General features: G+C 39.3%; 1 protein-coding gene across 1 annotated transcript; it reads right to left on the reverse strand.

Annotated features, from left to right (window-relative positions):
* Window positions 1-8,527: 8,527 nt before the first annotated feature.
* LOC310927796 (vang-like protein 2) lies at window positions 8,528-13,461 on the reverse strand (the record flags this gene model as incomplete). The annotated part of the gene is made up of 7 exons (XM_083890192.1): window positions 13,217-13,461; window positions 12,039-12,156; window positions 10,666-11,273; window positions 9,848-9,981; window positions 9,597-9,732; window positions 9,239-9,482; window positions 8,528-8,788 (listed from the first exon to the last, which is right to left on the reverse strand). Exons 1-7 carry the CDS (start codon window positions 13,285-13,287, stop codon window positions 8,528-8,530), a joined length of 1,572 nt encoding a protein of 523 aa, XP_083746318.1. The 5' UTR covers window positions 13,288-13,461.
* Between the last annotated feature and the right edge of the window lie 386 nt (window positions 13,462-13,847).

Here is a 13,847-nt window from a genome sequence, read left to right on the forward strand (position 1 = left end):
GAAAATGTTGACAAATGTCGATCTGTGTTTTCCCATACCTGGAAATGATGATGTTCTCACATGTCTGGTTTTGTCCACAAATCAAATAATTATTCAGTTTTAAGGATCGGTTTGTCGAAATGGGAAAATATTCACATTTAAGAAGCTGAAAAAACAAAGAAACTAGAAAATGTTCACATTTAAGAAGCTGAAAAATCAAAGAAACTGGAAAATATTTCCATTTAAGAAGCTCAAAAAATCACAGGAACTTGAAAAATGTTCATTTAAGAAGCTGAAAAATCACAGGAACTCGAAAAAATTTTCATTTAAGAACCGGAAAAATCTAAGAAACAGAAAAATATTCACATTTAAGAAGCTGAAAAAACAAAGAACCTAGAAAATGTTCACATTTAAGCTGAATAATCAAAGAATCTAGAAAATATTTCCATATAAGAAGGTGAAAAATGACACAAAGTCGAAAAAATATTCATTTAAGAAGCTGAAAAATCAAAGAATCTAGAAAATATTTCCATTAAGAAGGTGAAAAATCACAGAAAGTCGAAAAAAAATTCATTTATGAAATTGAAAAATCAAAGAAACTCGAAAATATTTCCATTTAAGAAGCTGAAAAAACAAAGAACCTAGAAAATGTTCACATTAAAGAAGCTGAAAAATCAAAGCATCTAGAAAATATTTCAATTTAAGAAGGTGAAAAATCACAGAAAGTCGAAAAAATGTTCATTTAACAAGCTGAAAAATCAAAGAAACAGGAAAATATTCACATTTAAGAAGGTGAAAAATGTGAAAGTTTGTTTCAATTATTTAAAAAATAAAACCTCTAAACGCAAATAATAAATTATTAAAAAAAACTTCGTAATCGAATAGTAATCACTTAATCGGACACTACAGCGTTTAAAGCGACAAAAGACAATATATATGTTAGCAAAAGTACAAGTTTTCACTCACTAAATTAATTTACGAGTCACTTTGAACGCAGCAGTTTTAATGAACAGTGAACTCACCATATAGAAAAAGCAGAGTGAGACACTTCGTCCTCTGTCCAACTGTCAACTCCATCTTCTCTGCTGGAAAGAAAACTTCAGTCTCCTTCTTTTAATCCTTCTTTTAAAAAAGTATTAATAATAAAGCGTCATGATTAAAGTGTGGAGACGGAGAGTTCAGAGGAAAATCAGCAGGTGCGACAGGTGTTTTTCTCTCTCTCTTCACCTCACGTGGAAATAAAGTTTGGACAAAGTTTGGCGCCACTTGTCCTTTACGGAGACAACAGTCCACAGAGTCCACGGCGGCAGCAGAGACTACAGAGAAAAACAAAGTGTGGATTTTAGTCCGAGAAAAAGAAAAACACCAGCGCCTGGAAAACCAAACACACACGCGAGCTTCTGTCACGCACTGAGAGGAAAGACGGAGCAAAAACACCTGAGGAAATACGGAGGAAGCACCTGTACACACTGGCCCCGCCCACTTTGTCCACAACTGTTGCTGCGTTCATGGAACGATGAATAACGTCAGAGATGACAGTGTTAGATAGATAGATAGATAGATAGATAGATAGATAGATAGATAGATAGATAGATAGATAGATAGATAGATAGATAGATAGATAGATAGATAGATAGATAGATACTTTTATTTTGAAATTCTGTGAAATAAAGCCAATATCATGACAGAAAACAAATGTTTATTATTTAACTAAACAGATGACCCCTGTCATACATCATGGATTTAAAATTAATAATAAATATATCATAACTATAATGAATGCACGATTAAACTTCACAAGGACATTTAACAGTGTTTTCATTCAAACCAGATGATGCTTCATTTCACATATTTTCGATACTATAAAGAGCAGAAAATCAACAAATCGACTATTTTGTGGCCCATAAGATTTGTTTTTGTTGTTTTGTTAGATTTAATCATGAAAAGATTGTAAATTCAATGAGATCTTTTACTGCATATTAGACGTAAATTTTGTCTCAGTGCTGATAAAACAGTTCCATTTCTCATGGTCAGACCACATTCCTCCCTTTTTAAAAATCACAACTCAGAAATAAACTACACCTTCTCAAATGTACACGCTTGACAATTCCCCAGGTGGACCTGAACGCAGCACGAATTGGTGTGTATTTCGAGTTTCACCATCACTAATGAGACTGTTTCTCTCTGACAGACAGACAGAGGCTGCTGTTGTTTCAGTTGTTCAACTGCTGATTCACGACGACGACGACGGCCTCCAGCAAAAGACTCAGACATCAACAACAGAAAGAGAATACATCTGCATACACATCCTGAAACACAAAAACCTGTTCTTTTATTCTGTGTAAAGAGTTTGAGTTTTATCATTCAGATATAGTGTGTGTGTGTATGTGTGCCAAATTGAAAGCTCTATAAAACAGTATGAAGGCACACAAAGGTCAAAAAGGTCAGAAGGTAGTTCTTTTTTGGCCTTGTTGCAAGGGAGGGGAGTGAATATAACTTGTTTTATTCATGTACTATTCATATCATAACAACATAGACATATGTGTTACCCCTTAGTGCTCATATGGTAAATTGCAGTGGGAATAATACTACTATAAACTCTTATATGGACATACTAGAGGTGCGTGAGTTTATCAGTCACATCTTCGGGCTTTACAAAATGCATCTTTTGGATTGTTGAGTCAAAGTTATGATTAGTGATAATTGTGCAAAAGTCACAAAATAGTCAGTTTTTCATCTATTTTTGTTCAACGAACCAAGCAAACTTTGAAATGTGGGGAGTTTTCCAAATTTCAATAATTCAATCCGATTTTAAAAATGTTTAAATCGTATTTTCCGATTTCCTATAGGTCATAAGACACACTATATTGCACATTCTAATAGCTTCTGTAGCTATATGTTTTAACATGGTTATAGAAAAAAATGCCTGAGTTCTCAGGGTTAATAAATACTGCTTTTACCAGCCGTCATATACTAGCGTCATACTAACGCAGTTTTTTTTTGTGGGCACTGTATGTTGCAACAGTTTCTGTGTTTCTTGCTTCTACGTAAAAAAGAGCCTGAGGGGAAACGGTGTACAGACTTGTGTGAATCTGTTTCAGACACATTTAACAGTTGTGTAATCAATGTTTTTTTTGTCACTGCTGCTGCTGCTGCTTTATATCTCTGCTATAAATTAACATTTTTGAAGATATAAAAACTCACCAACTATCGTTTTGTCTCTGGTGAAGTTAAGTGGATTTAGGAAATTAAAACCAATTCAAATTGCACTAGATTATTTCATAAGATATGGGTTATATGGGAGTTATATGGGACAGAGAGAGGAAAAACGAGGTCTCTGTGTTAATCTCATGAACCCGAAAATCAAATAAATTCTTCCTTAAGGCACAGCAAGTTTATTTATGTAGCACATTTCAACAACAGGGCATTTCAAAGTGGGTTTTCAATCAAAAAATAAGGAGAAAAACAGCAGCGGCGGCAGCAATTAAGCATTTAATGACTTATTAAAATGTTATTATAATAATAGTATAAAAAAATATAATAATACACATTTAAAGGACATAATAAACAGAATAAAAACATTTAAAAAGAGAGGGAAAAGGAAGAAGGGAGGACAAGGGAAATTAAAAGAGACTAACAGTTGTAGTTTTCTATCTAGCAAGCTATCCCCCGTTTTAGCTAGCAAGCTGTCATTTTAGCTAGCTAGCTATCATTTTAGCAAGCAAGCTGTCATTTTATCTATCTATCTATCTATCTATCTATCTATCTATCTATCTATCTATCTATCTATCTATCTATCTATCTATCTATCTATCTGATGCATGTAGCAGCTGGCAATGAGTAATGTTTTTTTGTGTTTGCTTTTTAAAAAGCATAATAATTACATGCAGTTGTGGACGTAAAGGTAAAGATAATAACGTCTGTTCTTTCACAAGATCTGAGGGGAACTTACACAGCGCTAAAAGAACAGCAAAGAAAAAAAGGGAACATGAACGGAGACAAAGATGAACTTCTGTTTTCTTTGTGACTTGAGTACGAACCACTCTTATCACATTATAACACTTCAATTAAAATAGTGGTTTAAGCATATTGTAGAAGTTTAAGTTGTACGTTTGACATGAGAGGAAAGAATCATATTTATATTATAATAATAATAAGGTGAGGAAACAACTAAAGTTACAGTATGAAGTTTTTAAAAGACGCGTCTGCGATCACACGATGTACTTTTTGTCCATTCTGATGGTCTCGTAGGTGTCGTTAGTGGGAGCGTACAAACCCTGGACAACACAACACAACACAAAAAATAAACGCACACAAAGGGAAACACATTTTAAAATATGTGAAATGTTGAAATTTAAACAAATTTAAATTTTCTTCTTTTTTTTTTATTTCAGTGGAATGCATAGAGGAGTAAATCTCACCGTGTAGACTCCCTCACTGGGCATTTTCTGTAGGAGGGAAACAGGTCACGGTTATTACATGTGTAAATATTTGATCACATTTTGACAGGACACTTGAAATCAGGTATATATATATATATATATATATATGAAAGATCAAACAACAGAATCAAGTGAAATTCTATTTCTGATCCATTCCACGTAAAAGTCTCAGTTTTCAGAGTCACTTTTCATGTATGAAACAGGAAGTAGGATGTGACACATTAGTGTGACAGAATTTTTTTTTTGTTTCGTGTGAACATGGTGGAAACTGTGTGTGTGTGTGTGTGTGTGTGTGTGTGTGTGTGTGTGTGTGTTCTTGTATGAGTATCTTTGTAAGGATAAAAAAACCTTATATGCCTTAAAAAGTGAGGATATATTTGGGAACGTGAGGTCATTTTGACATCCCTAAAAATGCCTTTTTTTTCCCCCAGGGTTAAGACCTGGTTTTAGGCACTTATTTGTGATGGTTAAGGTTAGGGTAAGGGGTTAGGAAATGTATTATGTCTTTGAGGGTCCTCACTATGAATGCTATGCAAGTGTGTGTGTGTGTGTGTGTGTGTGTGTACGGGAAAGACTACCCCCGTATGTTTCTATCAGCATGAAAGCATGAAATGAGCTTCATCTCCATTATTATTACTAAAAAATAAAACTTTACCTCAGGCTGTTTAGCAGGATTGCTGCTTCTTTGAGGGCCCTTTCAAAATAAAATTAAAAATGCAATTAGAATAAATTAGTTAAGTATAAAAAAACACTTTATACCAAACATTTTTCATAAAAATTAGACTTTTGTGGCAAAACATCGCATATTAATGTACTTGTGCGGAGTTAATTTGACTCGACGAGATAGTTGTACACTGTGTTCGTCTCACCCTCAGTCTGCAGTACAAGATGGTGAGGATGATGCCGTAGAGGATGAGCATCCCATCCAGAATAAAACAGATGTTCATGATTCTGTTGGTTTCTGCTCACAGTAAAAAAAACAACAACAAAAAAATAAACATCATCACCTCCTCAGATGTTTCATACACACAAGCTGAGCTGAACACCGTCGTCTCCAGCTCAGGTGCCGACTGCTCTGATCTTACCAGGACGGTGCGACAGAGAAGATGGAGAACTCAGGTTCCGTTGCTCCTTTTTCAGCCGATCACAGAGATTTTCGTCAAAAAGAAGAAGAAAAAAAAACAACCAACAAACTCTTTGAAGTGAAGCTCAGTCAACAGCGAGCAGGAAGTCCGCGGCTTCTCTGTCCGTTCTGAAGCTGCGAAAACCACAACGCCTCCAACGCTGCCAACCTCTCTTCACTCGAGTTCCTCTTGTGACAAAAAAAAAACCTCTTTCTCTGCACAACTTAAAGGAAGATCATCTGTGGCCGGAGGTTTCAAAAAAATAGTCCGAGTGTGTTGTCACTTCCTTCACACAGAAAGAGAATAAAAATTAAGAGTCACTGACAAGACTTTTAAGGAATAAATGGTTTAATAGTGGAAAACAAAAAGGGAGAGAAAAGCCTAACACACTATACAAGCTAGTGTTACCATGAAGACAAATCTACAAAACATTTTTTACAAGCCACTTGTTTTTCAAAAAACATTCAAAATTGCATCGTCTTAACTTAGGCACCGTAGAAATGATAGAAAACAAGTTATTATTAATATTATTATTATTAAAAAAAATGCTTTGGAGCCTGAAATAACTCTAGCATGCATTCAAAATAAAATAAAATCTGCATTTTTTTTTAAAATCACTCTGGTCAGACTTTGGACATTTTTTTTAAAAACCACATTTTCAAAGAAAAGCTGAAAAAAAAAAAAGAGTTGGGTCATATTGGAGCTGGTAGATGAAAACCACGAGTTTATCTGTGACATTAGTGCAGATGTGGACAGATGCTGCTGCTGCTGCTCCACATCTGGAGAGGGTGAGAGGCTGAGATAGAGAGCATAGAGAGAGCAGGCGGAGCGTTCACTGAGCTCGTTTCAGCTCGTGGCACAAGGTGAGAGGCGGCGACGAGTTATAATCACACGTCTGCAGTTTGTAGAAATGCATTAAACCATAATCATCAAAAAATAAACAGCTCATAGTTTAACTACAGCTGCCTGTTTTTGTTCCTTTATGTACAACGTTAAAAAAAGAGGTCTGGATTAGGCTATATACATACATACATACATACATATACACATATATACATACATATACGTATATATACATACACGTATACATACATATACATACATATACGTATACGTATACATACATATACGTATACATACATACACGTATACATACATACACGTATACATACATACACGTATACGTACATACACGTATACGTACATACACGTATACGTACATACACGTATACGTACATACACGTATATATATGTACACATATGTACACATATATGTACATGTGTCTATATATATATAGACACATGTACATGTGTGCATATACATATATACATGTATGCATATGTATATATACATACATGTACACAACAGTTCACAAAGTTAGTCTTTTTCCATCTTTTGACGGTCGAAACATTTGAGGCAGCGCTCTTCTCCTTTTCAAACAAAAATCATTATTTCTAATCTTGTCAATGTCTTGACTATATTTTCTATTCGTTTTGCAACTCTTTTGATAAATAAAAGTGTGACTTTTAACGGAAAACACAAAAAATTGTATTGGTGAACCCAAACTTTTTAATGGTAGTGTAGGTTGAATAATACTCAAAGATATTGAGTTCACGACTGTTGTTGTGCACCAAAAGTGAAAACTGACTTTAACATCCGTTTGTCCTGCTTGTGAAACAAGGTGAAACATTAAAACAGTCATGTGTGGGTTATGTTCATTTGCTCTGACTCACTGCTGCAGGATCACAGTCGTATTCACGTCACACAGACAGCTGCATAAATAGCACACAGGTGGTTTCACTTCACTCAGCTTTTATAAAAGCTATATTGAAGGCAAACATCAGGTCCAGGGAGGATTTCATCTAAATTTTAAACCGCAGGGGGCACAATATTTGTTAACGCCAAAACGTGTATCAAAATATAATTTTAGATGCTACTGAGGCCACCATTTTGGATCACCATGCTTTTACATAATAGACAAACTAAACATCTTTTGGGTTTTGAAGCCGACTAAAGGATGCATAGATTATCTTAAACACTTGAGAAGAAAAAGGATGTTCAGCTGCAACATGCAACGTCACCAATAAATGTTGTTCAACATACTCTAGCTTTAACGTGCAGGAGACATGATCGGACTTGTGATTACTGGCCATGTATTTCTGCTTTTCAGATGCAGGTTTGCACATTAATACCAGGTGTTTTTTCAGATTCCATGTTACAGTGTAGAGTGAAACTAAAGCTGCACATTTAGACGACCATGAACAATCAAGAGTCCAGAGAGTAGGAATGTCTCTTCCATCTTTTTTTTTTCCTTTTACATATTTTCACACAGGAACGCGGCGTGTTAATTCAACCCACATGATGCTACATTCAGGAATATATATATATATATATATATATATATATATATATAAAAAAAGTCACACATTTGAATGTAAAAAAAAAAAAAAAAAAAAAAAAAAAAAAAAAGAGTCCTCCTCATTTCAAATGAAAAATACCCTCAGGGAAGGAGAAGGCAGTGGTAGACCAGCGTTAGTCAGAGCTGAGCTTCTGTCACTCTGTTCAAAAACACACAGATGTGACGTATTCCCCCTCCTCAGCACACGGAGTAAAGTAGTCCAGTGGTTACGGCAAAAGAGAGACAAAAAGTCCCCCCCTTTAAAAAAACGCTGTTTCTTTTTTTTCTCCTTTTTGTAAAGACATAACAACACAGAAAAACAAAAAGTCAAGGCATCCGTGTATTTCCAGGCTTCAGACAATCATCGAGCTGATCCCAGTTTTGACATCTGTGTATCTGTGATGATCAGAAAACAGGAGTTTTTTTTCTTTTTTGCCACAGAGGCTGGACCGATTGGACGTGAAAGGAGCACAGGGCTTCCACGTGTCCTGCACATCAGTGATCCGGGCAAGGCCGAGCTCGGGAAAAAGGAGCGGACAGAAAAAACAGGGGGAGGGTACGCAGTGCTTTCAAGGATCGACCCTCACACCGAGGTCTCCGACTGCAGCCTCATGACAAACTTGTGGCTCTTTGGGTCGATGAACTCCTCCCCGAGGCGCAGGAAGGGCAGAGGCGTCACCGTGACAACCAGGGAGAAGTCCAAGCGCCGCAGGGAGAAAATCAGACCCTGGCGCAGAGCTGAGGTCACGGGCTCCTCACTCACCAGAGTCCACTGGCGCCCTCTGCCATTCTGCTGCTGGTACTGCATGGTGGGACCAGGAGAGAGGTAACGCTCCAAGAAAGCCTGTCAGGGAGAAGCAGAGAGGTTAATTATCATTATTAATAAAATAAACTACCGTTCAAAAGTTTGGGGTCACTTAGAAATGTTCTTATTTTTGAAGGAAAAGCACTTTTTTTCAATGAATATAACATTAAATGAATCAGAAATACACTCTTTACATTGTTAATTTGGTAAACGACTATTGCTATTATGCTACTATGCTACTATTGCTAATATTGCTGCAAACATCTGGTTTTTAATGGAATATGTACATAGGTGGCCCATTTCCAGCAACCATCTATCCAGCGTTCTAATGGTACATTGTGTTTGCTAATCGTGTTAGAAGGCTATTGGATGATTAGAAAACCCTTGTGCAATTATGTTAGCACAGCTGAAAACAGTTTTCCTGGTCTCAGGTACATTGTAAACTACTAAATATGAAGTCGGGTAAATGAAGGGTCGTCTAACTCTCACCTTGGGCGTCATGTTGTGCGTGATGCAGAACTGCAGGTGCGTCAGGATGCTCTCCATGCTGTGGAACGCCTGCTGACGAGTGGTCCTCAGGTATTTCTGCATGGCCCGGGCCATCGGAGCGAAGATGGCTTGCGCTGCCTCCCGCGGGTCCATGACCTCTCGCGGGTGTTTCGGGGACGAGGCGACCTCGTCTTCATGGAGACGCTTGATGTGAGTGAAGGCCTCTTCTACTGCCACAACCAACCTGACGAAACCAAACAAAAACACAGATTGTTGGAGATTGCAGGACTGTGGTCACGTCACGTTGCGGTGTCCTTTCAGGATTAGGGTTAGAGGTTAGAATCCCTGCTGATCTCACCTGGCCTTGCGTTTGCGGACCCTGCGATCCATCTCTGCCTCTTCATAATAAAACTCATTGTGGGAGTTGTCTCTCCTCCTGGCAGCAGCTGCGATCATGGCCCGGGACTGACCCGTCGAGTTGTTGGTGGTGTTTTCTACAAGACAACGCAGTGAATGAGTGGATGAAGCTGAAGCTCACGAGAGCAGAACACTGCTCACAGTAAGGTAGAAGAAGAGGGAGAAGTTTCAGTTAAATGAAGCAGCGTTTACCGTCCAGGGAGTAAACCTTGAAGCCAGTCATCTTCTTGGACAGGATGGATTTGGGCAGGTTGAGCAACGCCGGGTTGTAAACGGGGAAGTCGCTGTAATAACGGTCCAACACCCAGACAGCTGCCCGCTGGATACTGAAAACACAAGTCACGGACACAGTAAGTCATGGTCAAACAGCAGCTGCTGACTGGACCAGGACAAACTGGTCCATGTCAATGCAAGAGCACAAAACAGGAAATGGCTTTATCCTCTGCTTAATTCACTTCCTGTTTCTAAAAAGCGATTTCATGTAGCAGTTATTATTCACACTAATAATATATAGAGTTTGTAATCGTTCAGTTTTCCTAAGCTTATTTTTCATTTAGTAAGAAGCAAAACTTCAAAGTAGATGAATGGAAGCTTGTTTACGATTAATCTGGACATTTTAAAACAGTGTTGGACAAAATGTCCAAATCAGAAAAATAACCTTCAAATGCACTTTCTTAATTTTCCTTTCTTTCATGTTAACATATATACAATATATAAATAAGATAAAGGCGAGTGCCGTTAGCTGCTTTAGCTCCTTTAGTGCCGTTAGCATGCATTCAGTCGAGCTGGAGCGGTCTGTTTTTAAAGTTTAGCTTCACTTTAAGCGACTCAATTTAACAATCAGTCAGTCGTCATGGAAACGTGTCACGCGTTAACATGTGTTAACGTTGACGCTGTAACATGCCCAGCACTAACTCATATTAAAGTGTTTGGGAAGCATAATTGGGCGTTTTTATTTTATTAAGTAACAAATACTATGATGCACCAGTTTCCAGGACGGTCTCACTAACCTGAGGTGGCCAACGCTGTAGAACTTGCTGACTCCATCTGTGCTCCGCACCACCTTCAGGCAAAAGGCGGGCTGCAGGTGTCGGACCTCGAGCAGAACCAGAGCCAGATACTGGATGAAGAGCAGGGCGTCCACCAGCGAGGCGGCGTACTCCACAATCCCCCGGTAGTCCCTCTCCCTGGGCTCCAGCACCCGCACGCCATAGAAGAGCCAGTACGATGCCACGAACAGGAACACCAGCACCATCAGCAGGCAGCGGAACACAAAGAAGCGCGGCAGCGTCGCGCGAGGAGGGCGGAGGAAAAGCGCCCAGGAGGAGATGAGCAACACGAGGAGCTTGAAAGCCAGAGACACGTAGAGGCCTTCGCAGGGCGTGCCGCAGGGCTCGAGGGCGTCGCGCCACAACACCTGCGGGAGGATGAGGAAGGCTAAAGGTGTGACGAGTGCGAAGAAGCTCAGGCAGCCTCCCAGTGCCGGGCCAACAAAACGCTTGCACTGCAGTGGAGCCGTCTCCTCCAGCTCTTTGGAGACACGCGTCAGGTCTTCGTTTGAGATGCTGTGCTCCGAGGTGCCGGTGACGACGGTGGTCGTCTCTCCCCAGTTGTCATCCTGTCGGGTCATTCATAAACAAATGATTTGCACTATTTTCACTCTCTAAAATACTGTTCATGTTAAAATGCAATAAATCAAAAACAAAATCTGAAGCTTTTACCACAGTAAATTTGGGTCACGATAAAAATAATCCACCTGAACCACCTCAAACTGAAATTGTGCGTCACTACTTTTTTGATAATCTAATATTCACAATCATTCTTGCATCAAGGCAAGAAAAGATGGGAAGCAGATTGAGAGGAAATTATTTCAACAAGAGAGAAACAAAAAAAAACTTTCCACTGGAACAAACTTTTGACAAAAACAGATCAGAAATATTAAAATATTTGCTAACCCAAATATCTGACCCCCAACACCAGAAAAGCTTTCACAAAGTTATGATAAGAATAAACATCTCAGGCAGTAGGTTGGTTGAACTTAAATTAAACAAATTCTTCTTGACTATTTAATGAAACATGCTTCTTATATTTGATGTCTTAAGACTCATTGATACAAATGCTCCCATTCCACAACTGATGGGACAGTAGCTTTTACACTCTAGTTGTAGTTGGAATGGCCAATGAATGGGTTTCACTGGGGGATGTAATCTCTATAAATGACGATAACTGAACAAGTTAACAAAGTTGGTTCTTTCAATTTCAGAAAGAACAAACCCCTAACAACCTCCTTCACTTCCAGAAACCCTAGACGTCTGCACTGTTGGTCATTGGCGTAAAAGTCAGTGACATATAAATGTGGCTTTAAAGTGACAGTGATACTGACCCTCTCCTCTCCACGGGTCGACTCTGCATCAAGTAGCGGCTCCCCGGGAGTCTGGATGGTCACAGATTTATCGGCACGACTGCTGCCGTCTCGACTCTTAGAGCGATGCCTCCGATCCCTGTTCACACAAACATACACAGAGAGGGTTATTATCTTTGTGTTTTTGGTGATTGATATCCCTTCCTGTGTTCCTGCCAGCTAAAATCACTGTTTTTTTCTCTGCAGACATTGGTGCAGGAGAGTGACTGGTTTACAATCCATGGACATAGAATATGATCAGGTGAACCTTTTGTTAAAAGGCAAAAATCAGTTTTTTCTTCTGTCCCTGTTGATGGCCATGTTATCAATGAGGGTGAGAGTCCAGTCGTCCACAGAAGCATTAGTGTTGATTGTGTGTCAATACCTCTCATTATCAATATTCATTTTAATATAAATGTGTAGTCCTTGTTCTTTACACCCGACATTTCCCTTTAATGCAAAAATCTGAAATGAACAATTTCTAGCAATACAGGGTTGTATATCAATTCCCAGTATGGTCGATATTATGTCAAGGAAACTGGACTAAAAATGATGTAAGCATGGACAAAATAAAAACATGTGGCTCAGATGATGCCGATTTGAACAACTCTGGGTAGATTTTAGACAACTTCGATTTGGAAAACGTTTGGAAAAATGTTGAGTGCCTGTCTCTTTAAATGCAAATGAGACACAGGAAACTATGTCAGCATCACTGAGGCTCCGGCAGCTAACAGCAGTTAGCACTTGGAAAAGACATAATTTGCCGACTCTAGCTGGCACATTGCCGTCATATATACAATGTAAATCCTCTGAGGCTGGAAGTTTGTGTTGAACTCTGTGCTGCATACTATTGCCCTCACCTGCACTCTCGCGTTTTTTTAGAGACAAAGTGGAGCTCTGCGAAACAACAATTCCAGGAATATCTCATTGCGACGTAACAATGAGTGCGGAAGTCAACATTGCGTGTTTTATCTCCTGTACTTAGACTGAGGAGGACCACAAAAACATGACTGAGTCATGTTTTTCACACTTTACCTACTCATAGGGCCTCCAGAATCCCAAATATAAGTATTAAAATGATTAAAAAGTTGATTTTGCATAATACGTCCCCTTGAACAAGTTTACTGTTTATTTATAAGTGTGTGGCTGTTGCGACCCACCTGTGCTTGCGAGAGCTTCGGGAGTGGGAGGACTTGTATGAGTAGCCCGAGTACTGCGACTCGTTGTCCATGTCTCGGGTCGGCGGCGAGCGGGCTTTGCGAGCCCCGCCTCCTCCTCCTCCCGCCGTGCCGCACTGCTCGCCGACTCCTCCCAGCTGGCTCTTGCGCTCGGAAATGGACTTGGTGGTGAGGGCCAAGGGCAGCTTGAGCAGGTCAACCTTGCTCCTGAGGGAATCTATCTTGGAGGCCGATGAGGAGGGAGCAGGAGAAGGGAGGCGGGAGACCAGGGGAGGCTATGGAGAGGAGGAAGAGGAGGAAGAGGGGTGGGAGAGGATGGCGGGTGGGAGACTCGCAGCAGGGGGAGAGCTGAGGTGGCCGTGATCTGGAAGAGGTGGAGAGAAAGGGCTTGTTAATGAATTTACATCAGTAATTTTTATCTACATGCATGCAACACACTCTTATGAACTACTTTTCAGTTTACAGTTAAGCCAGCAGCCTTCATTAAAAAACCAAAAACAAAGAGAAGGCTTCATATCTATATTTTATCTAAAAAGTCGATCTTAGTGAGCTTTCTGCTTTGCATTTCCTTAAAGCTATCACACCAGTCCATCTGACTTGGAACACTGAAATA

This window comes from Microchirus variegatus (genome assembly GCF_963457635.1).
Source record: "Microchirus variegatus genome assembly, chromosome: 5".
NCBI lineage: Eukaryota > Metazoa > Chordata > Actinopteri > Pleuronectiformes > Soleidae > Microchirus > Microchirus variegatus.